Source organism: Macaca thibetana, chromosome 2 (genome assembly GCF_024542745.1).
Source record: "Macaca thibetana thibetana isolate TM-01 chromosome 2, ASM2454274v1, whole genome shotgun sequence".
NCBI classification, from domain to species: domain Eukaryota; kingdom Metazoa; phylum Chordata; class Mammalia; order Primates; family Cercopithecidae; genus Macaca; species Macaca thibetana.
In genome coordinates, this window is record NC_065579.1 from 95,933,291 (window position 1) to 95,961,065 (window position 27,775).

At 38.8% G+C, this 27,775-nt stretch overlaps 1 protein-coding gene across 7 annotated transcripts in view; it reads right to left on the minus strand.

Annotated features, from left to right (window-relative positions):
- The window catches only part of ULK4 (unc-51 like kinase 4), a 709,752-nt gene that overhangs the window by 524,749 nt on the left and 157,228 nt on the right, over window positions 1-27,775 (minus strand). For all 7 annotated transcript variants that reach the window (XM_050780350.1, XM_050780346.1, XM_050780348.1 and 4 more), the window contains 2 exons: window positions 22,800-22,961; window positions 12,261-12,443 (listed from right to left, as the gene is read on the minus strand). In XM_050780350.1, coding sequence (XP_050636307.1) covers window positions 12,261-12,443; window positions 22,800-22,961 — 345 coding nt within the window. The remainder of the gene's footprint in view (window positions 1-12,260; window positions 12,444-22,799; window positions 22,962-27,775) is intronic.

A 27,775-nucleotide genomic window follows, 5' to 3' on the forward strand; every position in this document is an offset into this window, starting at 1 on the left:
AAAAAAAAAAAAAAAAGTGAACTCTGACTGGATTTGTGGCTATTTTGAGAACGTATTAATTTTTTCGTCTTTAATGACATTGTGAATATATTTATTTTTTTAATTGCTTGTCTTCTACAGAAACATATAAGGTAATTACAAAATGATATGATGTATAGATTTTGCTTCAAAATAATTCAGAGGAAGAACCAATGTATATAAATGAAGTGGGAATATAAATGAAACAAAACTGGCTATGGCCAGGTGCAGTGGCTCACGCCTGTAATCTCAGCACTTTGAGAGGCTGAGGTGGGTGAATCACCTGAAGTCAGGAGTTCAAGACCAGCCGGGCCAACATGGTGAAACCCCAGCTCTACTAAAAATACAAAATTTAGCCAGGCGTGGTGCCGGGCACCTGTAATCCCAGCTACTCGGGAGGCTGAGACAGGACAATCGCTTGAACCCAGGAAGCAGAGATTGCAGTGAACCAAGATCATGCCGCTGCACTCCAGCCAAAGCAAAACTCCACCAAAAAAAAAAAAAAAAACTGACCATGAATAAAAAATTGTTGATGATGTGTATATGTAGGGCAATTATATTATTTTTCTCAACTTCTTTTAGGTTTGAAACTTTTTACTGAACACATGCACACGTCCCTTGACTACTGGGGCTGCCTCCCCATTATACTCACGGTAGCCCTTCTTATTTTCACTTCATCTTCATTCTTAGCGATTCTGAATTTTTTCTTTTTTTGGCAAGTTCAAGTATGTCTTTGCAAGGACTATCTGGCATGTCTATTTTATGAGAGAGGGTTTGCAGAGTATCTACTCAGCCATATTATCAGAAACAGAAATATTTTCCAGATTCTGTTCTTGTCCTGTTTAGATTTTTTAAGTTCCAAGAACAGTCATCTTCTACCAGACACTCTGATGTAAGAAGACAAAGCATATTTTGTAAGTGGCATGATTTCTGCACTCAAATTTAGAACAGGGACACAGCTTTCAAGAACCCAAAAATAACTTACTGTGACTCACCAAATTTAAAAAGACGGATATTAGTAAAAAAAGAAAACCTTAATTTACTATGTGACCTCTAAGTATCTCAGCTGAAAATTTTAAAGATAGAAAGGTAAATCAAAAGATATAGAGACTGTAATCATGCACTTAATGAAGTGTTAAATCAAAATATTTTTGGCATATGTGCAAGAGTTTAATTTTATCACATTTTTTACTGGCACTATAGCTATTTGCAAGTACATACAAAACTACAGTGTTATGGTAGAGAGATCAATTCAACAAGGAGAGCTAACCATCCTAATGGTTCATGCATCCAATACAGGAGCACCCAGATTCATAAAGCAAGTCCTGAGAGACCTAAAAAGAGACTCAGATTCCCACACAATAATAATGAGAGACTTTAACACCCCACTGTCAACATTAGACAGATCAACGAGACAGAAAGTTAACAAGGATATCCAGGAATTGAACTCAGCTCTGCATCAAGCGGACCTAATAGACATCTACAGAACTCTCCACCCCAAATCAACAGAATATACATTCTTCTCAGCACCACATCGCACTTATTCCAAAATTGACCACATAGTTGGAAGTAAAGCACTCCTCAGTAAATGTAAAAGAACAGAAATTATAACAAACTGTCTCTCAGACCACAGTGCAATCAAACTAGAACTCAGGATTAAGAAACTCACTCAAAACCGCTCAACTACATGGAAACTGAACAACCTGCTCCTAAATGACTACTCGGTACATAACGAAATAAAGGCAGAAATAAGATGTTCTTTGAAACCAATGAGAACAAAGACACAACACACCAGAATCTCAGGGACACATTTAAAGCAGTGTGTAGAGGGAAATGTACAGCACGAAATGCCCACAAGAGAAAGCAGGAGAGATCTAAAATTGACAGCCTAACATCACAATTAAAAGAACTAGAGAAGCAAGAGCAAACACATTGAAAAGCTAGCAGAAGGCAAGAAATGACTAACATCAGAGAAGAACTGAAGGAGATAGAGACACAAAAAACCCTTCAAAAATCAATGAATCCAGGAGCTGATTTTTTGAAAAGATCAACAAAATTCATAGACTGCGAGCAAGACTAATAAAGAAGAAAAGAGAGAAGAATCAAACAAGACGCAATAAAAAATGACAAAGGGGATATCACCACCAATCCCACAGAAATACAAACTACCATCAGAGAATACTATAAACACCTCTACGCAGATAAACTAGAAAATCTAGAAGAAATGGATAAATTCCTGGACACATACACCCTCCCAAGACTAAACCAGGAAGAAGTTGAATCCCTGAATAGACCAATAACAGCTTCTGAAATTGAGGCAATAATTAATAGCCTAGCAACCAAAACAGTCCAGGACCAGATGGATTCACAGCTGAATTCTACCAGAGGTACAATGAGGAGCTGGTTCCATTCCTTCCGAAACTATTCCAATCAACAGAAAAAGAGGGAATCCTCCCTAACTCATTTTACGAGGTCAGCATCATCCTGATACCAAAGCGTGGCAAAGACATAACAAAAAAAGAGAATTTTAGACCAATATCCCTGATGAACATCAATGCAAAAATCCTCAGTGAAATACCGGCAAACCGAATCCAGCAGCACATCAAAAAGCTTATCTGCCACAATCAAGTTGGCTTCATCCCTGGGATGCAAGGCTGGTTCAACATATGCAAATCAATAAATATAATCCATCATACAAACAGAACCAAAGACAAAAACCACATGATTATCTCAATAGAAGCAGAAAAGGCCTTTGACAAAATTCAACAGCCCTTCATGCTAAAAACTCTCAATAAACTAGGCATTGATGGGATGTATCTCAAAATAATAAGAGCTATTTATGACAAACCCACAGCCAATATCATACTGAATGGGCAAAAACTGGAAGCATTCCCTTTGAAAACTGGCATAAGACAGGGATGCCCTTTCTCACCACTCCTATTCAACATAGAGCTGGAAGTTCTGGCCAGGGCAATCAGGCAAGAGAAAGAAATAAAGGATATTCAATTAGGAAAAGAGGAAGTCAAATTGTCCCTGTTTGCAGATGACATGATTGTATGTTTGGAAAACCCCATTGTCTCAATCCAAAATCTCCTTAAGCTGATAAACTACTTCAGCAAAGTATCAGGATACAAAATCAATGTACAAAAATCACAAGCATTCCTATACACCAATAACAGACAGACGGACAGCCAAATCATGAGTGAACTCCCAATTACAACTGCTTCAAAGAGAATAAAATACCTAGGAATCCAACTTACAAGGGATGTCAAGGACCTCTTCAAGGAGAACTACAAACCACTGCTCAGCGAAATAAAAGAAGATACAAACAAATGGAAGAACATTCCATGCCCATGGATAGGAACAATCAATATTGTGAAAATGGCCATACTGCCCAAAGTAATGTGTAGATTCAATGCCATCCACATCAAGCTACCAATGACTTTCTTCACAGAATTGGAAAAAACTACTTTAAAGTTCATATGGAACCAAAAAAGAGCCCACATTGCCAAGATAATCCTAAGCCAAAAGAACAAAGCTGGAGGCATCACGCTACCTGACTTCAAACTATACTACAAGGCTACAGTAACCAAAGCAGCATGGTACTGGTACCAAAACAGAGATATAGACCAATGGAACAGAATAGGGCCCTCGGAAGTAATACCACACATCTACAACCATCTGATCTTCGACAAACATGACAAAAACAAGGAATAGGAAAAGGATTCCCTATTTAATAAATGGTGCTGAGAAAACTGGCTAGCCATAAGTAGAAAGTTGAAACTGGATCCCTTCCCTACACCTTATACAAAAATAAATTCAAGATGGATTAAAGACTTAAATGGTAGACCTAAACCCATAAAAACTGTAGAAGAAAACCTAGCCAATACCATTCAAGCCATAGGCATGGGCAAGGACTTCATGACTAAAACACCAAAAGCAATGGCAACAAAAGCCAAAATTGACAAATGGGATCTAATTAAACTAAAGAGCTTCTGCACAGCAACAGAAACTACCATCAGTGTGACCAGGCAACCTACAGAATGAGAGAAAATTTTTACAATCTACCCATCTGACAAAGGGCTAATATCCAGAATCTACAAAGAACTTAAACAAATTTACAAGAAAAAATCAAACAACCCCATCAAAAAGTGGGCAAAGGATTTATGCAGCCAACAGACACATGAAAAAATGCTCATCATCAATGGTCATCAGAGAAATGCAAATCAAAACCACAATGAGATACCATCTCACACCAGTTAGAATGGCGATCACTACAAAGTCAGGAAACAACAGGTGCTGGAGAGGATGTGGAGAAATAGGAACACTTTTACACTGTTGGTGGCACTGTAGACTAGTTCAACCATTGTGGAGGACAGTGTGGCGATTCCTCAAGGATCTAGAACTAGAAATACCATTTGACCCAGCCATTCCATTACTGGGTATATACCCAAAGGATTATAAATCATGCTACTATAAAGACACATGCACACATATGCTTATTGTGGCACTATTCACAATAGCAAAGACTTGGAACCAACCCAAATGTCCATCAATGATAGACTAGATTAAGAAAATGTGGCACACATAAACCATGGAATACCATGCAGCCATAAAAAAGGATGAGTTCATGTACTTTGTAGGGTCATGGATGAAGCTGGAAACCATCATTCTCAGCAAACTATCACAAGGACAAAAAACCAAACACCACATGTTCTCACTCATAGATGGGTATTGAACAAGGAAAACGCGTGGACACAGGGTGGGGAACATCACATACTGGGGCCTGCCGGGGAGTGGAGGGAGGGGGGAAGGATAGCATTAGGAGATATACCTAATGTAAATGACAAGTTAAGGGGTGCAGCACACAACATGGCACATGTATACATATGTAACAAACCTGCATGTTTACACATGTACCCTAGAACTTAAAGTAAAATAATAAAAAGAAAAAAAAACTACCATGTTACAGCCTGGCGCAGTGGCTCACGCCTGTAATCCCAGCACTTTGGGAGGCCGAGGCAGGCGGATCATGAGGTCAGGAGATCGAGACCATCCTGGCTAACACGGTGAAACCCCGTCTCTACTAAAAATACAAAACCAAAAAATTAGCCTGGCGTGGTGGCGGGTGCCTGTAGTCCCAGCTACTTGGGAGGCTGAGGCAGGAGAATGGCATAAACCCAGGAGGTGGAGCTTGCAGTGAGCCGAGATTGCGCCACTGCACTCCACGCTGGGCGACAGAGCAAGACTCCATCTCAAAAAAAAAAAAAAAAACTTTTTAAGAAATGAGGCTAATCCAGCAAATTTATTTAAAAGTTTATCTTAAGGGAATAATTAAGGATGTCCATACAAAAGGATTTAGCCATGAGAATGTTCTCCCTGGCAAATCAATAGAAATTATTAAATGTACAAAAGGGAACTGTTGGAATAAATTGTAATATCTTCATATGATCGTATATCGTAACCTTTTAAAATGATATTGAATAGTTGCATAAATTGACTTAAACACACATTTGTAACACATCACTGAATAGGAGAAATATGTGCCAGCAAAGAACATAGAGTCGGTCCAATTTCTACAAAAAAAAAAAGACTCTAATAGCATGAGAGCAGGGAAGGGGGAAATATGTCAACGTATACATGTGTATATGTATATATATGCATAGCAAGTATGAACTTGAAAGGATATATATCAAATTTTTTACAGTGATTACCTCAGAGAGATAAATGTTTAACTTTGGTCTTTGGTGTTCTGTATTCCACATATTCTGAATTTTCTTTTTTTATTTAAATAGAGATGGAATCTTAGCCAGGAGCAGTGGCTCACACCTGTAATCCCAGCACTTTGGGAGGCTGAGGAGGGCAGACTGCTTGAGGCCAGGAGTTCAAGACCAGTCTGGCCAACATGGCAAAACTCTGTCTCTATTAAAAATACAAAAATTAGCCAGATGCAGTGGCTCATGCCTATAACCCCAGCTGCTTGGGGGGCTGAGACATGAGAATTGCTTGAACCAGGAGGCGGAGGTTGCAGTGAGTTGAGATCATGCCACTGCACTCCAGCCTAGGCAACAGACCAAGACTGTCTCAAAAAAAAAAAAGAGAGAGAGAGAGAGAGAGAGAGAGAGAGATGGGGTCTCACCATGTTGTCCAGGCAGGCCTTGAACTCCTAGGTCCATGCAATCCTCCAGTCACAGCCTCCCAAGTAATTGGGGCTGCAGGTGCATACCACTGTGCCCAGCTTGAATTTCTATACTACTCATACGAATCCTAACATTTGTCACTATACAGTCTGATAACAATTAAAGTACATTAGCATTGACTACTTTAAGTTTTTAGATATTATAATTATAGAAAATCGTAATGAGCTCATCCAACATATTTCTCCCCAATAAACATCAGGAAACAACCATGAACTCTCAAACTCCTCCAGCCTTGAAAATGAAATATTTGCAGGAAACATTAACAGCTTGGAAGTAGCAGAAAAATGACTACAAAGTAAACTAGAAAAATAAAAGAGTTTGGAGTACAAGGATTAGTAAATAAACTCATACCTAACCTACAAGGTTCTTTCTTCTACTTGATCAGGTCTTCCAGAAGCTTCTTGGTCAGTCATTCAAGCATCTCAATTATAAAAAGGTAATCAATTCCCTATATCTAGCAGTGATTCAAGAATCATATATAAAGTACCATCTGCCAATAGTTCAAAAAGTTTCCTATTGGCCAGGCATGGTGGCTCACGCCTATAATCCCAGCACTTTGGGAGGCCGAGGCAGGTAGATCATCTGAGGTTGGGAGTTCGAGACCAGCCTGACCAACATAGAGAAACCCCATCTCTACTAAAAACACAAAATCAGCTGGGCATGGTGGTGCATGCCTTTAATCCCAGCTACTCAGGAGTCTGAGGCAGGAGAATTGCTTGAACCCGGGAGGCGGAGGTTGCGATGAGCCAAGATCGCTCCATTGCACTCCAGCCTGGAAATCAAGTGAAACTCCATCTCAAAAAAAAAAAAGTTTCCTATTAAGTGTTTAGGGGAAAAAAATGGAAAAAGGTGGTTTGTCACTTTGATTTTTAATCAAAAGTCCCCTCTCATTCTGGTTATGACTGTTCACTTTTTACATCACAGTGTATGGAACTAACACTTGTTTTGGATAAAGGAACCTTCTTCTATTAAGCACATCCATGGGCAAGCAAATCATTTTAAAGATGATGACACAAAATAAATCAAGCGCTCATGATGCAAATGGCTACTCATCCAAATAGCTGCTAAATAATAACCATCTAAGGACACTGACACCCAAGTAGCTAACGCAGATGACAGTGTGAACTGAACAAGTTCCTTCAATACATAAATATCCACTCAAGAAAATGTGTATGATTCAGAAGAGAATAGACTCTACCACCTAGTTAGTTTAAGATGAAAACCTGGCTACAGTTACAAATTTCAAATGGAGAATCAGAGATTAATTATGAACTACAAATAACTATGAAAACATGAAGTATACTGATAATTAAATAACGTTAAACTCTAGGTTTTATTATAAGAAAATACAGCATGTGGCTTAAACAATTACTGGCTAAATTACAAGTAAATGGTACCCACATAATCTACTTTTCCAGAGAACAATCTAGCAACATTAATGCAGCGCCTTACAAATGTATGTAACACTTGAGGTAATCTATTAGAGGTGAACACAAAGATGTAGATAACAGGGTGTTCATCGTATCATGATGAGTAGCAACCAAAAAACAGGAGCCAAACAGTTCAATAGTGGAGGAAGAGTTAAATTATTGGTGCATCACAAAATAAATCATATAACAAGTTTTTTTAATGTCCCTGAGGAATATTTAATGACACAGTAAAACACCCATGAAAATAGTAAGAAAAATCAATACAATTTTATTTTAACTTGGTAAATGTGTGCATAAAATGCATAGACACAGACAGAAAACTAAAAAGAGATAAACCAACATGTTAACAATAATTATATCTGGGTAGTGAGATTCCAGCTGATTTTGTTTTCTTCTTTAGAGTCTTCTAAGTTTTCTGTAGCAAACAGTAATTTCTTTTATTTAAAAGGAAGGGAATGAACTCTTTTGGAGGCTGGGTTTCCATCGTAAAAGACCATAATATATGAGCATCAATCCCGCTAAAAAACAACACATAGAATTCCTTCTCCCTGTTCAACAGGAAGCAACTTTGTATTTGCTCCTGGGTCTCTCCCTCTTCCACTCATTCTAACCTATCAATAATAAGGCTGGTAAATCTGCACCTCAAACATACATGTACAGACATGTATAGACAAAGACACTCACTTTTCTTTAAGTAACACGAAGACAATGATCATTGTGCTAAAACCCCTTAGGAAGGCCAATATCATGACCCTACCTGAGCTGGGTCTTCTTCCAGCTGCCCAGATTCTTCCGTGTCCCTTCCTCCCTGCTGGCTGTGCTCCAACCTTGCTGACCTTCTTTCTCTTCCCACATCTCCCTAAGATCTCTCACACTTCATGAAGGCTGAACCACAAAGTTCTGCCCCTAGATCTTCACATTCCTAGCTCTTTCTTATCATCCAAGGCCAGAATGCACCTTCTCAGAGAGGTCTCCCCTGACTGTTCTCCGTCCCAACCTAGGCTAATAATGTCTGGCTCCACTCTACCTGGACACTGCCCCTAACAGTCACTCTATCACATATCCTGTTCTATGTTCTTCAGCGCACTAAAACCATCCCAAATTACTGTGTTTTCTTGTTTATTATCAGCCCCTCCTGTTAGGGCATAAGCACTTATATCTAGCACTTATACATTCCAAGAACTTGACAAAATTACTCAACACACTGTCTCATCTGTGGAAGACCCAGAGTTGAAAATCATTTGGCCCAAAGTAAATGTTCAGGGCTAGACATGGTGGCTCACACCTGTAATCCCAGCACCTTGGGAGGCTGAAACGGGGGATCGCTTGAATCCAGGAGTTCAAGACCAGCCTGGGCAACATAGTAAGACCCCATGTGTATAAAAAAATACAAAAATGAGCCAGATGTGGCGGTGTACGCCTGTAATCCCAGCCACTGGGGAGGCTGAGGTGGTCACCTGAGTCCAGAAGGCCAAGGCTACAATGAGCCAAGATCACACCACTGTACTCCAGTCTGGACAACCAGAGTGAGACCCTATCTCAAGAAAAAAAAAACAAAAAAAAGCAAATGTTCAATATACTGTAATTTTTTTAAATTTTGTTAATATTTTTATTAAAATAGAACCTTGCATTCTAAATAAAAATTCATTGTACATTTTTGAGGGTGTCACAGATACATTTAAAAAACTACAAGATGAGAGAGAAGATGCACTTCTCCTATTCCTACCACTAAGTACAGCCAAAAACCCTGGACAGTATATAGAAAACAAATATGACAGATACATGGAAAGAAGGCAGAAGACCACCTAGAGACCTTGAAACCTGAGGATCAATACAGCAATGCATTCATTGAGTTGTCTTTTTGCTTCTTATATCCCAGATTGGGTGTTGAAAAATCCAAGAGCCTAGAAACACCAACAGGTATACATACACAAACACACAAGAAAAAACAGCTCTCTCAAACCAAAGGACCAAGAGAGGGGCAGCCTGGCAAGACAGAAAATTTTTAGAAAATAGCTACTCTACTTCAGCCAAGCACCATGGAGAAACCACACCAGCAAAGAGCAAGTAGGGAGCCTAGACTTCCAACATCATGTGACCATGGCAAGGTGCCCCAACATTATCCCCTGCCAGAGTGGTGTCACAAAAGACCAAGCAAGGAGCTGGGGCTTTCATCCCAAACAAACGATAGAGAGTCTTCCATCATGCTGCACAATGTTTCCCCAGTGATGAGGCATCCGTTCCACTCCACCAGTATCAGTGGAGGCAATAATGAGGATCCTTCCCCCTCAGCAGCCAGGGTAGCATCAGAGGAGTCCTGGTGGAAAGCCTGGCCTCGCACTCTCACCCAGCAGTAATGAGGAGCTCTTCTACCTCCTGAGGTGACAAAAGCAGTCCACTGGGGATCTGTGCTTCCATCCCAACCCAGCAACATCAATGTAGCACCCTTCTTCCCCCTGCCAATTCAGTGTCAGAGGTACTCTAAAATAGAAGATTCAAATAAAATCCACCACCATCCAAAATATTTCTTGTGTATAGAGTTTCAGTTTTGCAGGATAAAAAGGTTCTGGAGCTCTGTTTCACAACAATGTGAATATATTTAATAATACTGAACTGTACACTTAAAAATGGTTAAAATGATAAATTCTGTTATGTGTTATCTACCACAATAAAAACTTTTTTTAATGTACCAATAGTAATCAAAAGTAAAAGACCGCTTATCATTCCATGCAATTGCTCATTTCCTTAAGACATGTGGAATAGTGTTATATATGATTAATAATTAAAATTATATTAATATACAACCTATTTTACTGCTTTTGTGAAATACTATATTTGAAACTCAATCAATCCATGCCTGTGCTGAGGGTAAAACACACACACACACACACACACACCCCCACCCCCACACACACAAATTCTTCTAAAACTCTCAGCCTTTCTAACCATGGATTACATGGTAAAATTATTCAAGTATTACTTTTTCTGATATAATGATAAGAACATTTAATGAGTGAAAATTTAATAGCAAAAACGAGACACATAGATTTGTTAGAAAAAAATACTTTCTCTGAGGCACAAATTTCTTAGCAGAATCTAAATCAGAATAATTAAAGACAAGAAGTGGTTTACCTCTATTTGGACTTCCACAGATCAAGTTTACTATGTAAATCTGAGGGTTACTCATAATAGTTACTGAAATTTTAAGTTTTATCATAAAAACCAAAATGTGTTTCATTTAAAGCAGAAGAACCATGGTAAACAGTGTATTTAAGTGGTTCCATTCCACACTTCTAAGCAGTGTTACCTTCACACGTTTTGCAAAACTCTGAATTGAAAGGTATACCTCTCTACCTCTTATAGAAAAAAAGACCTGTAATCTCAGCACTTTGGGAGGCCAAGGCAGGCTGATCACAAGGTCAGGAGATCAAGACCATCCTGGCTAACACGGTGAAACCCCATCTCTATTAAATATACAAAAACAAAAAATTAGCCAGGCTTGGTGGCGAGCGCCTGTGGTCCCAGCTACTTGGGAGGCTGAGGCAGAAGAATGGCGTGAACCCAGGAGGCGGAGCTTGCAGTGAGCCGAGATTGCGCCACACTGCACTCCAGCCTGGGCAACAGAGCGAGACTTCACCTCAAAAAAAAAAAAAAAGAAAAAAGAATGACTGGTTGAAATAATGCTGCACACTACATTCTCCTCATGAGAATTCACAATCACAATACACATTAGCATATTAAAAACTGGGAAAAATTGTACAACTGAAAATATTTCTAAGTTACACTCATTGCTTTCCAAATTTATATATAGCCAGACCTACTTTATTTTTTACCTGTTAACACATCATCAAACACTAATATTCTCAGGCAGAACTTCTCAAACCATAAAGTTCAAACAAATCACCTAGAGATCTCACTAAAATGTAGATTCTGATTCAGCAGGTCTGCATGGGGCCTAAGAGTCTACATTTCCAACATGCTTCTAGGTGATGTCAATGCTGCTGGTCCAGGGATCACCCTTTAGCAATGAGCTAGAGAAGACACTTCGAGAAAGGCTACTAGAGAGACCTGTTTATCACTATACAGTTCGGTGATATGAATTTAATACTTACAAACTCTACTGTATATACAATAAAGGCATATAAAGGACTAGAAGAGGATAGGTTAAAAACAGAATGGGGGCTCTATAATTTTGACTGGCAGGGTATTACAAGGAAAGGAATAAAAATAGGACAGCGTAAGCAGAAAACTATAAAGGGACTCCTCCCCCTAAAAAAGGCAAAGGATATGGGAGAAAGAGATGGAAGCTGGAGTTGGTGAGGCATAAGATGTGCCAGTACATAGGAAGCACTGAGACATTTTCTAGTTTAACATTACCAAAATGGGACAAGCAGACAGAAGCCACTTAAAGAATTTCTATTTTAATCACTAAAAGGCTCTTATAACATGTTCGGATGAACACTCTGTGGTACAAAGGTTTGGCAAAGTTCAAAAAGGCCTCTTGGGATGAAAAATGAATTCTACAAACACGACATTACTTGCAGAACCACTAAAATTGCAGAAGAAAACAACAATTTTTAATGTAGAGTAACAGGTAAAACCTAAGTCAAACCTTTTCTTGGATTAGTCTTTGAAGATGAATCCCACAGGACAACATGGCAGTGAATAAGGTCAACATGTACTGCTGAACTTTGCAGATGGCAGAGGCCAGGGAGTTTATTACTGAGTTCAGTCCCACCTTTTCAATAACATTCTGGAAGGCAGTAGGAGAATGGCGAGTGATTCTACACAAGGCCTACAAAGACAAGAGAACAGATCTGTCAGGCAACTCCAAGTGCATCAATCATTCCCCTGAAAGGTAACACAGGCTTCTGTGTCAAGGAGTAGAAGGTGCTTACTTGGCTCTTTTATTACATATTTTGGCACAAGAAAGTTGGAAATTTTCAACAAACTTAAAAATAAAACAATCTGGCTGCCAATAAAAGCTAAAGTTGTTTTAAAACACTAGAGACTACTGTAGCAATAACCATTAAATTGATAAATCCATAAACCTATATAGAAAAATTTCCCTTTAATTAATAAAATACATTATCAAATACCTTCAGATAATGAACTAAGTGCTGAAAAACAGTTGTAAAAGTGAATATCTGGCATTTATTGTTTACAATGTGAGGAACACTATCTGTAAATATCTGAAGATTATTTAATTCTTCTAACAAATATGAGAAGGGTAGTTTATTATCTTCATTTTATAGATGATAAAACTAAAGCATACAGTAGTTAAGTAACTTGCTGAGAGGCATATAGCTAGTAAGTAGCAAAGCAGGGAATTAAACTGATGTAATCAGACCCCAGACTGTTCCTAAATTGCTCTCAGACTATTAGACATGAAACTTAAAATCAGCTAACAGAATGTATTAAGTATTGGAATAGAAGTGGGCTCAATTAATTGTGCTTGGAAAGGAAGAAAAAGTCAATAAAAGGTATATAAATAAGATGACGCTGAGCCAGTTTTTGAAGGGTAGATGGGAAATAGGTGAACAAGTGAGTTAAAAAGAAATTCAAGCTTGAGAGAACAGAACAAGTATTCACATGGAGACATAAACATGTAAGGTGTCTGATGCAATTAGAACATTTATCAAGTGCAGAAAAAGAAGTACACAGTAGGAAAGAAGAAAACCTTATGATCTATCTAGAAAAGCAGGCTGGAGCCAGAGTTGGTCAACAAAGCTAGGAACTTAAAAATTTATGCCATAAGGAAAGGGAAGGTCTTGAAAGGTTTTAAGGAAAAGAAAGACATGATGATATTCCGTGTGTACATGAGAGACTCCAAAGAGAGAAATAAGCTTAAGCTAGGAATAGTTTTATAAAAACACTCATTATAATATCATATAAGCTCTCTCTCCCTGATTTATATTTTAAACAGATTTATAACCTTGATTAATAACAAAAAGATCAAATATAAAACAAACAAATAATGATGTCAAAAGGAGGGACAGGAGGGAGGGAGATATAAAAAAGATACAAGACTTTGAAAACTATTTCCATTTTCTTAATCATCTTAGAAAAAAATTAAAAACCTTTTTCTCTCCAAGAATAAATTTCCTTTAAATGTCATTCAGTAGAGACGGGGTTTCACCGTGTTAGCCAGGATGGTCTCAATCTCCTGACCTCAGATGATCTGCCCACCTCAGCCTCCCAAAGTACTGGGATTACAGGTGTGAGCCACTGCATCCAGCTCCAATCTTTATGAAAATGCCAAGATGACTTTATTATAGCCAGAAAGGAAAAGGTAAATATAACTCACGACAAGGAAGGACTTTTTTCCAGATGCTTCCTCTTGAGGGCAGGACTGAGAGGTAGGAGGTAGGAATGGGGCCACAAAGAACCTTCGATCTTTCACGTTTATACCATTCAAATTTTTCCAGTAAATGCATATTACTTTATAGTAATATTTAAAGTTGCACTCCAATGCCAATGACTATATTAGATACTTTTTAACTTGTATTGAAATAAACATTTATGGGAGATTTTTTAATTAATAACGTATACATTTACTGCCATTTCTGAAATAAACAAGTAAATATATACACTGAAAAAATGAGCATTTGTAGAGCACGAACTATATACTTCTCCCTAAAAACAAGTCCCTTTCCTTGTGGAACTATCATATGAAACACCTATAAAATTCTACAAACACCTATAGAATTAATAATCACTGACTCCATTTCAAACATATACCAGGGATTTTTATTCATTTAGAGATATCCATATCAGAATGACATGCAATCAAATAATTAAACTCTGCTTTGGGCATTTTTCAAATAACTTTTCAGTGTGTCCTCTTTCTTTCAAAAAAGCTACAGATGGGTAAATTAGATATGGTTTAGAAAATACGAAACTAGGGTTCTTCAAATCTAAACTCCAAATTGCATGAGTTTTGGTAGAAAAGTATTAATAGTAGTAATATCTGAAAAAAGGAATATTAAAAATGAATTCACTTTATTTTTTTTATCTGTGTTCATGTAACACAATAGAAAAATGAATTCCATTCTAAAAATCTGGTTATAATTTTAAAATTTTGAGAGGTAGGGGTGTGTGTATGTGTGTGTGTATAAAAAGCATTCTTTAATTAAAAAATAAAAATTGTGAAAGTTTTAAAAATGAATCTAAAATTGCTGTTTATGAAATCAAAACAGTATTGTTTAATTATTTTCCTAATCCAAGTATTTTTTTTTAAAAAAGATCATTTGAAGTGATGTCGCTAAAGATCAGAATTTTTCTAGCAAATTAGGATTCTCTCAGCAATGACTTCAACACAGCAAAACAATAAGTCTCATTAGCACTATAACAATTCTTGGAGGAGCTGGCACTGCAAAACCGACTTTCCACTGATATAAAATCCCTACCCAGTTATGATGGGGAAATGTCTTAATAAAAGATTTTCCCAGACTACTTCTGGACAAATGGAATGGATCTTCTTCAGAATGCCGTGCAACAGCCTAACAGACTTTCCGTTTTGAAAAGCTCATGCAGAAAATACTCTAATTCACTTCTAAATATCAAACTCGGTTGAAGGCTTCTGAGCAACTGAGAAGATGCACAGAGCCTTACCAGCACACTAGTACTTGTATTTTCTGAATCAAAAAAAAAGAAATCAAATCAAATCTGATCTTCAGTGATGTGATTTTTAAACATTTACTTATTAAAATAGAGTCTGGTCGGGCACAGAGGCTCATGCCTGCAATTCCAGAACTCAGGGAGACTGAGGCAGGCAGATCACAAGGTCAGGAGTTCGAGGCCAGCCTGGCCAACAAGGTGAAACCCCATCTCTACTAAAAATACAAAAATTAGCCTAGCCTGCTAGCGGGTGCCTGTAATCCCAATTACTCGGGAGGCTGACACAGGAGAATTACTTGAAACCGGAAGGTGGAAGTTGCAATGAGCCAAGATCATGCCACTGCACTCTAGCCTAGGCAACAAGAGTAAAACTCCATCTCAAGAAAAAAAAAAGACTCTGAGATTATATTTTTAAATTGGAAAAAAATTGTTCCAGTTCAAAATTCACTTCAAAATTTACTTCGAAAAGAACATTTAGTGTTACCTCCAGAATTTGAATTTTCTTAGTCTGTTCAATAAAAGCAGTTTCCAAGAAACACACTCACTCAAAATTGAAGGCTGCATATCTGTTAGAAACATATGAGCAGAATCGCCAAGGAAGAAAACGTTTAAGAACCATTTCTTTTTGGTATTTCAAATGATTTTTTGATGTCATATGAAATTACCCTGGGAGGTTTTTCAAACTACACACACTCTTATCTGACCCCTGAGAGATCTTAAGATATATCAGAATAGGGGCAGGGGGTGGACAGAGAAGAGGAAGTAGTCAATGTTGCTTGAAAAGCTCCCCTCCAACCCCAGTGAGAACCACTATCCTGCATACTTCTTCACTTTTTGACACCTTTTCATCTCAGCACTTCAGTAATTATGATTACTTTAGCTACCTCTCTCATAGGAGCCACTGTACTCAATCCAACTCTACAGGTTTCTCTGGTTCTCACTATGGTCCCTATAGAGATTTTCCCTATAATCCCAACAAGTCTAAGAATCACTTTTATCTATTCAACACATTCCCCAAGTCAGGTCCACTCCTTCCAACTACCAATACCTACCAATGCTGCCACTCCTGAGTGGAAAGGACAAGTTAGTTATATTTTACTCTAAGCCACACTGGTGTATTTTAAGAGCTGCAAGGACTAGGGCAGTGGTTCTTAAATATCAGCAGGCAAAATCACCTGGAAGCATGTTGAAATAGAGATTACTGGCCTCTCCCCACGGGGGACTCTTGTTCAGTAAGTCTGAGTTTGGGCCCAATAAACAACACTTCTATCAAGTTCCCAGGAAATGTTAATGTTGCTGGTGTGGAGAGAACACACTGGTGTAGAACAATCTATGGAGCCAAGAGATTGTTAGGAGAAATAGGTCAGAAAATCACTGACAGGCAGGAAATCCAGATGGTTACAAGTGGAACAACGTGTACAGGTTGCTCCCTCAGCACTAAGCCATGCTATACTCCACCTGCTCATTCATTCATCTGATTAGCAGATATCTACTCAGCACCTACCACGTGCCCAGAAAAGGAACAACAGGACTTCTGTCTTCCTAGAACTTACACTAATGAAAAAAACTGTGCATGAGGCCAGATGCGGTGGCTCACGCCTGTAATTCCAGCACTTTGGGAGGCAGAGGCAGGTGGATCACATGGTCAGGAGTTCGAAACCACCCTGACCAACATGGTGAAACCCTGTCTCTACTAAAAATACAAAAATCAGCCAAGCATGGTGGTGCACACCTGTAATCTGAGCTACTCAGGAGGCTGAGTCAGGAGAATTGCTTGAATCCAGGAGGCAGAGGTTGCAGTAAGCTGAGATCACACCACTGCACTCCAGCCTGGGTGACAGAGCGAGACTCTGTCTCCAAAAAAAAAAAAAAAAAAAAAAACACTGTGTATAAATACATTAAATAAATAAAGCTGTGTTCATTAGAGGGGACAGAGCAGAGTCAGGGAGGTCCTAATTGAGGAGGTGACACTTAAGGTGAGATCTGAAATAAGGAACTGGCGATGTAAAAACCAGCAGAGAACATCCAAGCAAAGGAAACAGCAAGGGGGGAAGGTCTTGAGGCAGAAAAATGCTTGGAAATCCTAGGAAATGTCTGAAGGTAAGTTTGGAGACAGAGTGAGGGAGGGAATGAGTGTTACGAGATGGAACCGAAGAGGTAGGCAAGCACCAAATCATGCAAGATATTGAAGATCATGTTAAGAATTCTGACCTGTATCACCAAATGTATCCTCCAAGACATGCTCCTGAGAGGTAAATAGCGAAAAAGACCTTAAGAAGGAGATTCAGCTCTGTAAGCCATCCCAGAGAGGAGGCAGTTGTCATTCCTTGCCAGGAATGTGTGTGAATTATCTTCCAAATGCATATTCTCAGTTCCTATATCCTCAGTCTTTAATAAATCCTCATGTAAATCTGTTAACCATGCAGGTGCAATTTTTTTTCTTAAGATTATGATGTTAGAGTAACTGTATAACGATCTCATGCTGTTCCCCACCTGCCTTTTATTATTAGCAGGAATTTTATGGCCAATTCCTCTTTGTCTCCCAGTAAAGAGGGGAGTTTAATCTTATTAACCTCTGCCCTCTATTCACATGTAGGGCAGGATGCTCCCTCTTAATCTTTGGGAGAAAAATCTTAACTTGCTATCAACAGGCCTGGTATCAAACAGAAAGAGATAAATAAAACATAGTCTTAGATTTCAAGGAGTTTAACATGTATGACATTATAATAAAATAAACGTAACTAATTTACTAAGCAAAATTGCTGCTTTTAACATTAATATTACCTTAAAGCAGTCATCAATTTTCAACTTCTACCTAGTACTATGAATAAAGTATTATTAACCCTTCCAAAAAATTGAAAGCTTTGAAAAGTTTAAGCATGTAAGAAGAGGAGATATGATTTTATGAAGTTCATTTTGTGTGGAGAATCAAGTTGGTGGAGCCTAAAACTGGACTTCGGAAGACCATTTAGAAAGCTACTCCAGGTGAGAGATGGTCGTGGCCTGGATTATGGAAGTAGCCATACAGCTGCAGAGAGATGTGGGCAGATCTGAGAGATGCTGATGAGTTAGAATCATAGGACAGGTTGACCAGCTGGTTGTAAACAATAAAGTGGAAGAACTTAAGGGAAAGGAAAGTATCAAAGAGGACTTCTAGCCCTTTGCTTTCTTAATACTCCTTCCTAATCTTCCCACCCAGTATCCATATGGCAGTCTGAGAAAGGAGGTCAACAAGGGAAAAGAGCGTGCTGAGCTGAGGAGTGCCCAAGGAAGCAGAGTGGTAGCAGCAAGGAAGGGTGGGGTAACATGGAGGAGGCCTCCAGTGTGGAGTCAATGGGAATTGGCTACACTAAGGGGAACAAATGAACTGAATGAACAAATCAGTAAGTATACTGAGAATAATGAGAACCCAGTTTCTCTCTGAGAAGAGATTTACAAACACAGAAAGAAGGAAGACTAGACCAGGCGTGGTGGCTCACGCCTGTAATCCCAGCACTTTGGGAGGTCAAGGTGGGCAGATCACGAGGTCAGGAGTTTGAGACCAGCCTGGCCAACATGGTGAAACGGCCTCTATACTAAAACTACAAAAAAATTAGCTGGATGTGGTGATGCGCCCTTGTAATCCCAGCTATTCAGGAAGCAGGGTCAGGAGAATCACTTGAACCCAGGAGGTGGAGGTTGCAGTGAGCCGAGATCGCGCAATTGCACTCCAGCCTGGGCAACAGAGCAAGACTCCGTTTTGAGAAAAAAAAAAAGAAAGAGGGAAGACTAGAAAGAATTCTGAGGTATTAAAATTAAAATATAAATTCATGAGGTTTTTTCCAAATGTGTACATTGACAGACATTTTTAAAATATAAATGTGTATGCATGGGTACATATATTTTATCCAGCTTTGAATACTGAGAAGCAACAATGACACTCCCCAGGGAATGAACACAAAGAGCACCCAGATCTTCGTTTTGAAAAACTTAGGATTTCTTGGAGAAATGACTGATTCCAAGGCTGGCACAGGAAGAGCACAAAAGGAGCCCAGAACGGTACGTAGTATCAGGAGTTAAGGAAGTGCTCAGTGACAGAAATAAGTCCAAGGACACAGAAGTCATCTTGAAAGGATCCCATTGGCCAAATCTGGGATGATTAGAGCACCCAAATAATAAGCAGTAGCAGTAATAGTATCACATTACAACCCATTGAATAAAATCTATATCCACGAGTCCATGCTGATATAAATATGTATATGCACGTTGAAGAAGGGAAAGTGCTTCCTCAAAATAGAATTCCAACTTATATATAAGACTATCAAAATCATTTGCATAGCTAATGATCAATGCAAAAAAAATGGTGTTTACATTTTTAAAGGGTTACTGAAAGCAAAAGAATATGCAACAGAGACTGTTTATGACCTGCAAAACCCAAAATATTTATTATCTGGTCCTTTACAGAAAATATTTGCCAACCTCTGATGTAAAGAGAATGATGCAAAAGGATAATCATCACATAGCAACCACCACAGAGGTATCTGGTACAGTTAACAGTCATCAATGGATGCTATGGAGGTTTACTGAGGAAACACAGACAGACCCAAGCTGGGCCTCACCCCACAAAATAAAAGCTGTGCACTCTAAAAATTGTAAATGACATGAAAAACACAAAGACTGAAGAACTCTGTCAGACTGGAGGAGACTAAAGAGCTATGAAAACAAAATACAGCCGGGTGCAGTGGCTCACGCCTGTAATCCCAGCACTTTGGGAGGCTGAGGCGGGTGGATCACCTGAGGTCAGGAGTTCAAGACCGGCCTGGCCATCATGGTGAAGCCCCGTCTCTACTAATAATACAAAAATTAGCCGGGTATGGTGGCAGGTGTCTGTAATCCCAGCTACTCGGGAGGCTGAGGCACAGGAATCGCTTGAACCCAGGAGGCAGAGGTTGTAGTGAGCCAAGATCACACCACTGCACTCCAGCCTGGGCAACAAGAGCAAAACTCTATCTCAAAAAAAAAAGAAAGAAAGAAAGAAAAGAAAATACAATCCATGCTACTGAACAGGATCTTGGCACAGAAAAGAAAAAGGAGACACTATTGGGACAACTGGCAAAATTTCAATTAAAAATTAATGATTCAGATAAATGCTAAGTGCAAGTCATAAGAAGCCCAAGATAAAAGAGTCAAACTTGATGCATCAGATGAAAAAAGGAAGGACTAGAAGGTATGAGACTTTGGTGGGAACAACTGAAAAAACCTTTGCCAAGAAAAGAAACCATGCTGAGTATAAAGATGAAAATCTTTATAATGTAATCTTTATAACGTAAGCCCAATTAAACCAAGACAGATTTTTCTAAAGGCTCAGGATTAAAATGAATGTCTTAAAATATTATTCAAAGGCGCCTCAAGAAAGTTCACTGGTATACTTTGTAACTCTTTCTGACTATTTACCTGTAATAATAATAATAATAATAATTATTATTATTATTATTATTATTTTTAGACGGAGTCTCGCTCTGTCACCCAGGCTGGAGTGCAGTTGCCAGATCTCAGCTCACTGCAAGCTCCGCCTCCCGGGTTCATGCCATTCTCCTGCCTCAGCCTCCCGAGTAGCTGGGACTACAGGCGCCCGCCACCTCACCCAGCTAGTTTTTTGTATTTTTTAGTAGAGATGGGGTTTCACCGTGTTAGCCAGGATGGTCTCGATCTCCTGACCTCGGGATCCGCCCATCTCGGCCTCCCAAAGTGCTGGGATTACAGGCTTGAGCCACCGCGCCCGGCCGCATACCTGTAATTATTAATACCATAATTAGTTGCGGGTTTTTGTAATTTTGAAAACATGTGGCTCCTGAAACAGACGTGTGTATAATCAATGCTATATATCCTTTCTTAATGGTAATCAGGAGCAGGATTTATATCCATTGATCTTCAAGATTATACAGGTAACATAACTGAAAATTTTCCATAAATACCCACAGGATTTAGCAACACGAAAGTTACTAGTCACCTTAGCAAGATTAGCTTCAGTGGTATTTTTTGGACAGCACCAGACTGGGCTAAAAGGGTAACGTGGGCCAGAAAGGAACAACAGTCTGCAGCAATAACTCTTTAAAGAGGTATGGCTAGGAGTGGGGGGATATGCAGCCAAGATTGTGTGTGTTGTGGGGGCGGCGGGGGTGGTGAATTAAAAAACACTGAAATGCTGACTAGAAGGATCTAGTAGAGAAGGAAAGATTTGAGATTCAGGAAAGGGCAAAAATAACCATTTGAGTGAGGTTCCCAAGAAGGGACCAGGAAGAAGATTTGGAGAAACATGAAGAGGTTTGTCTCTGACAAGAGAAGGAACAGCTTGTCAATGGTACCAGGAAGGACAGAATTGAGAGACGACAGATGTGCAGGTAAATAAGTCTACTTATATGGCAGAAGGCAGTTGGGATAGTTCCCATCAGATGCCTTCACTTTTCCCTGGGGAGCAAGGGGAAAGTCATGAGTGAGGATGTGTGATGAAAATGAAGGGTTGAGGGTATAAGGAAAGAAGACAAAGTAAGAAATTGCCCACAGAGAGTAGTGCAAGAGTGAGCTGAACTAGAGAAATACAACAAGGATGCCACATAGCATTTGAGAGCCCAGACAAGACTGCTAACTCAAAGGGGTATTTAAATAAATCATAGGAGAGAGGGTTATATTTGTTCAGTAGACTATTAAATTGATACAAGTGCGTTAACACATCTTTATACATAATTATCCTTTATACCAAGTTATTATAACCACATGAGTAAAGTAGTAGGCAACCAATCAAAACACAAAAACAGCAAAATCACAGATGCTTGAACATTAAAATGAATTCATCTGAACCACATGATAAACTCATTTGACACAAAATCTGAATGGGGATGCTAACAGGGAAAAGTCAGGGAACACTAAAAATATAACAAACCAAACACTGTACCCTATATACTGCCACAGTTTTCTACTATCGCCTCTAAATTTTTTTTGAGGCTGGGTGCGGTAGCTCATCCCTGTAATTCCAGCACTTTGGGAGGCCAGGACAGGCAGATCGCTTGAGGCCAGGAGTTCAAGACCAGCCTGGGCAACATGACAAGACCCCCACCTCTACAAAAATACAAAAAATTAAGCCAGGCCTGATGGTGCATGCCTGTAGTCCCAGCTACTTGGGAGGTTGAGGCAGTAGAACTGCTTGAACCCAGGAGGTGAAGGTTGCAGTGAGCCGAGATCACACCACTGCACGCCAGCCTGGACGACAGATGGACACTCTGTCTCAAAATAAATAAATTTATTAATTAGATTTTGAAACCATAATACCATAGTCCTAACAAGGTTTTACTGAAATTCTCTCACAGTCTCAAAGTTTTCCAGCTCCAAGTTTTCAAAATTCTCTTTTAGAAGAAAATCAAGTGATTTCTCTCAATATTACTCTGAGATTTCAGTTTCCTACCTATTCAATTAAATTTATTCTTATTCTAATATTTTCTTCAAGCTTGCTGTTTAAAGATACCCAGATATATCCCCAAAAGATGCTTCATCTTACCGATACTGCTGTTATCCTAAGAGAATCGGCAGTGGAGTGTCTGAATAGGTACCATAAAATGGGTCCGATTTCTCCTGTAATAAAGCCCTGGGCCTGAGCAGAAAAGGTGGTACAGACATTTTCAATAATTTTTGCTGCCATGTGATTCACAACACGCTCTTCCTAGAAAGGATACAGATCAAGGAGATTAAAATAATATTAATTAGTGTGAGAAATAAATATATGTCATTTCTTTATAACCATTGCAAATAATGTTATGATACCAAGACAGCATCATCTGCCTCTGGATGTGTTAGGCACCTTGGGAGGAATGATAACTCTTTCAGGTCATTATGAAACTATTACAAATAATCATTTGATTATTCACTAGCAAGCTATCATAACATAGCCCTCCATATATTTTAATAAAACAAAGAATTATGAAACATATTTCACACGAAGGTTGCAGTGAGCTGTGATCACACCACTACACACCACTGCTGAAACAACCTGGAAATACCTTTCTTAAGACTCTCCTTGATGTCCCTTATTTAGGCAATCTTTCCACACTGGCTGATTGATGGACAGGTTATTCCTAGGACTGGATGACTTCTGAGATGTGACCAAATTAATCCTAGAGTAAAAGCCATTCTGGATGGTCCTAATGCTGCCAAAAAGCCTCAAAAAGATTCAGCTGTTTTCAGGTAATATAAATGAGTCCAAGGAAAAGCCCAGAAGTACTTACAGAAATTTTAAAAACTTCAGCACCCCATGATATAAAATTCACAGTGACTAACATCTAATTAAACATTGCCAAGCATGCAAAGAAGCCAAAAAATATGATTCATAATTCAATCAGTAGAAATGACTGATAGACTTAATAGAAAGGTATTAAACGGCTACAATAAATGTAGTCCAAATACTCAAGAAGGAAGAGGAAAGCAAAAATATAAGGAGATAAAAAAAATACATAAAAATGACCCGAATCAAAAGTCTAGAGATAAATAATGCAATGTCTTATATTAAAAATACACTGAATGGGATTAACAGATCAGACTAAATGGTTAGTGAACATGAAGATATAGCTATTAGCAATAAAAATCTATCCAAAATAAACACAGAAAGAAATTAGACTTGAAAAAAAAAAAAAAGAGCAACAGTGAACTGTGGAACACCTTCAAAAGACATCATAAATGTGTAGTTGGAAAAATGCTTGAAATATTGTCTGAGAATTTTTCAAATTCATGAAAACTGGTAATTCCAGGTCTCAGAAGCTCAACGAGCCCTATGCAGAAGAAACAAAGAAAAATGACACCAAGGTACATCATAATCAGACTGCTTTAAAAAAAGGGAGGGAATAAAGAGAAAACCTTTTGGACAGGAGCAGTGTCTTATGCCTGTAATCCCAGCACTTTGGGAGGCCAAGATGGGAGAATCGCTTGAGGCCAAGAGTTCAAGACCAGCATGGGCAACATAGCAAGACCTTTTCTCTACAAAAAGTTTTAAAAATTAGCCAGGCATGGTAGTACATGCCTATATTCCCAGTCACCTGGGGGGCTGAGGTGGGAGGATCACTTGAGCATGGGAGTTGGAGGTTGCAGTAAGCTGTGATCACACCGCTGCACTCCAGACGGAGAAACAAAGCAAGACCCTGTCTCAAAAAGAAAAAGAAAAAGAAAAGAAAACTTTACAAGCAGCTAGAGTAAAAAGTCATATTCCATAGAGAGGAACAATGATAAGGCTGACAGGGGATTCTCATCAGAAACAATACAAATCAAAAGACAATAAAGCAATAAGTACCAAAAGAAAAAAAAAGGTAACTGTCAACCTACAAATTTAGGCACAAAAATAACTTCTTTCAAAAACAAAGGTAAAATGAATACTCTTCTGACATACAAAAGTTGAGAAAATTCATCACCAGCAGAACTGCACTACAAAAATATTAAAGGAAATTATTCCGGTAGAAAAAAAAAAATGACGAGAAGAAAATTAAATCTATACAAAAGAACAAAGAATAAAAAAAGTAAATGTGTGAATAAATATAATAGATTGTTTTCCTTAATTTTTTAGCCTATTTTAAACCTAAGCTGCTGCTGTTGTTTTTCTTTTTGAGACAGGGTCTCACTCTGTCACCCAGACTGAAGTATAGTGGCAGGATCACAGCTCACTGCAGTCTCAATTTCCCAACTCAAGCAATCTTCCCACCTCAGCCTCCCAAGCAGCTGGGACAATAGGCATGTGTCACCATGCCCAGCTAATTTTTTTTAATTTTTAATAGAGATGAGGTCTCACTATGTTGCCCAGGCTGATCTTGAACTCCTGGTCTCAAGGAATCTTCGTGCCTTGGCCTCCCAGAGTGCTGAGATTACAAGCATGAGCTACTATGCCTAGTCAAACATAGTTGTTTAAAGCAGAAACAACAGAAATGTATTGTGAGCTTCATAACATATGTAGACATAAAATGTATGACAATAGTAGGAAGGCTAGAAGGAGAATACTAGATTATTCTGGGGTAAGGTTCTTAGGAATTTGCATATCATTATATATATCATATAAATAAGGTTCTGATACAAAGTTCTAATATACATGAGGTTCATATATAAGGATTTGTATATCAGTACTTGAAGGTCAACTGTAATAAATTTGAGTTATACACTGTTAAAAAAAGATGTATAGGCCAGGCACAGTGGCTCACGCTTGTAATCCCAGCACTTTGGGAGGCCAAAGTGGGGGTGGATCACAAGGTCAGGAGTTCAAGACCAGCCTGTCCAATATGGTGAAACCCCATCTCTACTGAAAATACAAAAATTAGCTGGGCATGGTGGTGCGTGCCTGTAATCCCAGCTACTCAGGAAGCTGATGCAAGAGAATTGCTTGAACCAGGACCCAGGAGGCAGAGGTTGCAGTGAGCCGAGATTGCACCACTACACTCCAGCCTGGGCGATACAGCCAGATCTTGCTCAAAAAAAAAAAAAAAAAAAAAAAAATTATAACACACATACATTAAATATGAGCATTTTATATAAATGACACCGTAATTAAAATAAAAAATACATTACAGATTACATAATGCCATATTTGTTTAACAAGATAAATGCATATGCAAAGGAAGGGCAAAGAAAGGTATATAATACTCTGTTAATGATGATTATAATAGGTATGGATTGCGGGGAGAAGGAGCCCACTAATTCAACTTTAGATATTTTTACATTGTTTGGTTTGTTACAATATGCATGTATTGCTTTTTCAATCCAAATTTATGTATTTTTCATATAAAAACATTTAAAAATGAGCAGAAGATATTGAGTAATGTCTAAGTTCAAGCCGTAGTTTTTGCATTTTGCTAGTTATATATCCTTGAGTATTTCTCTTTGCCCTAGCTTCATCATCTACAAAATGAAGAAAACAAAACACAAGCAGTTTGAGAATTAATGAGACAGCATACACGAAGACTCAATCTAGAGCACGAAAAGTAGTAAATTCTCAATAAATGTTAGCTTTTATTCCCATTATTATTAATGCCATATAGTACAAACTACCAGATTGCTAGGAAAGAAATCTTAAATATCCTTCAATTTCTCAAACTTCAACACATTTTTCATTTCTCAGAATGAGTATCTGACAAAACTCTTCCTTCCCATTCCCATTTCCTTCAATGCAGCCAGAATAAATTAACCTAACACTTCTAGCCTCTCTCTGTTCCTTTATTCACTCTACTTGGGGAAATAAAATGTGACATCCATTTGACAAATTTGAAGAGAAAAAACTGGATATTCCTAAGTGCTCAGCTCGACTCTTCCCCCTCCCCGCTTGGGGACAGGCCCACCCACGCAGAGTTGTCGCATATCTCCTAGTTGTAAGCCCTAACTGGACGAGTACCCCACTTGGAGGCTGCTGCTGTGTCTGGGGAATGCTAAGCTTCCTTAATGTGGGGTTCAATATGAGGAAGCCTATTTGCCCACAGAGATAAGCTGTATCCTCTATCCTAGTTCTCACTACATACAAATGTTGATATTTTGCCCCATATGCCTTGCTCTTTGTCTTATTTCTCATGAAGTTCTAAAATCTTTTTCTTGAATATAGGGGGGAAATGAGCTATTTATAGAAGGCCTCTCAAATACACGTGCTTTACAACACAATTGTCAGTCAATTCCTAGGACTCATTCCTAGTACTAGAAAACTACAACTATTTTAGCAGCCGGGTTGGAAAAGGGTCATGTGTCATCCCAGTGCTCTGTAAACTCAGTGAGGTTGTCAGGCCAATTCGACCTGCTCCTACCTGAAATAAGTGACCCTAGTCCATCTTCAATCCCCTGTGGGATACCACACAAGCAAATAAGACTAGTGGGTACTTTCTGCTTAACTCACTCTTTGGGAAGGATAACTGAGCTAATGCCTATTGCTTAAATCAAAGACCTGTTTCTTCACATCATTAAAATAAAAGCTAAGATTATTTTTTAAATAACTAGGCTTATTAATGAAGAGCTGTACTATGTTTTTAATGGTGTTAAATAGATTTAATACACTGTAGGCAGTCTTAACAAAAAAGTTTTCTGCCAATATAATTTTGGTCTACTTAGGCAGGCCCTTAGCCTTGCCTCTCATTTTTCTTGTTTACCTTGTTGGACAAATGCCGTCAGGGCAAACACCAGTTTAAGCATTCTGGGTGCCTCTCAGGGTTCTTGTCTACACAGTTGCTGGCTTAAGAACTTGGTGCTACGGACCAGGTGTGGTAGCTCACGCCTGTAAACCCAGTACTTTGGGAGGCTGAGGCAGGCAGATCACGAGGTCAGGAGTTTGAGACCAGCCTGACCAACACAGTGAAACCCCGTCTCTACAAAAAATACAAAAATTAGCCAGGCGTGGTGGTGCTTGCCTGTAATCTCAGCTACTCAGGATGCTGAGGCAGGAGAATCGCTTGAACCCAAGAGGTGGAGGTTGCAGTTAGCCAAGATCACGCCACTGCACTCCAGCCTGACTGGAGTGAGACTCTGTCT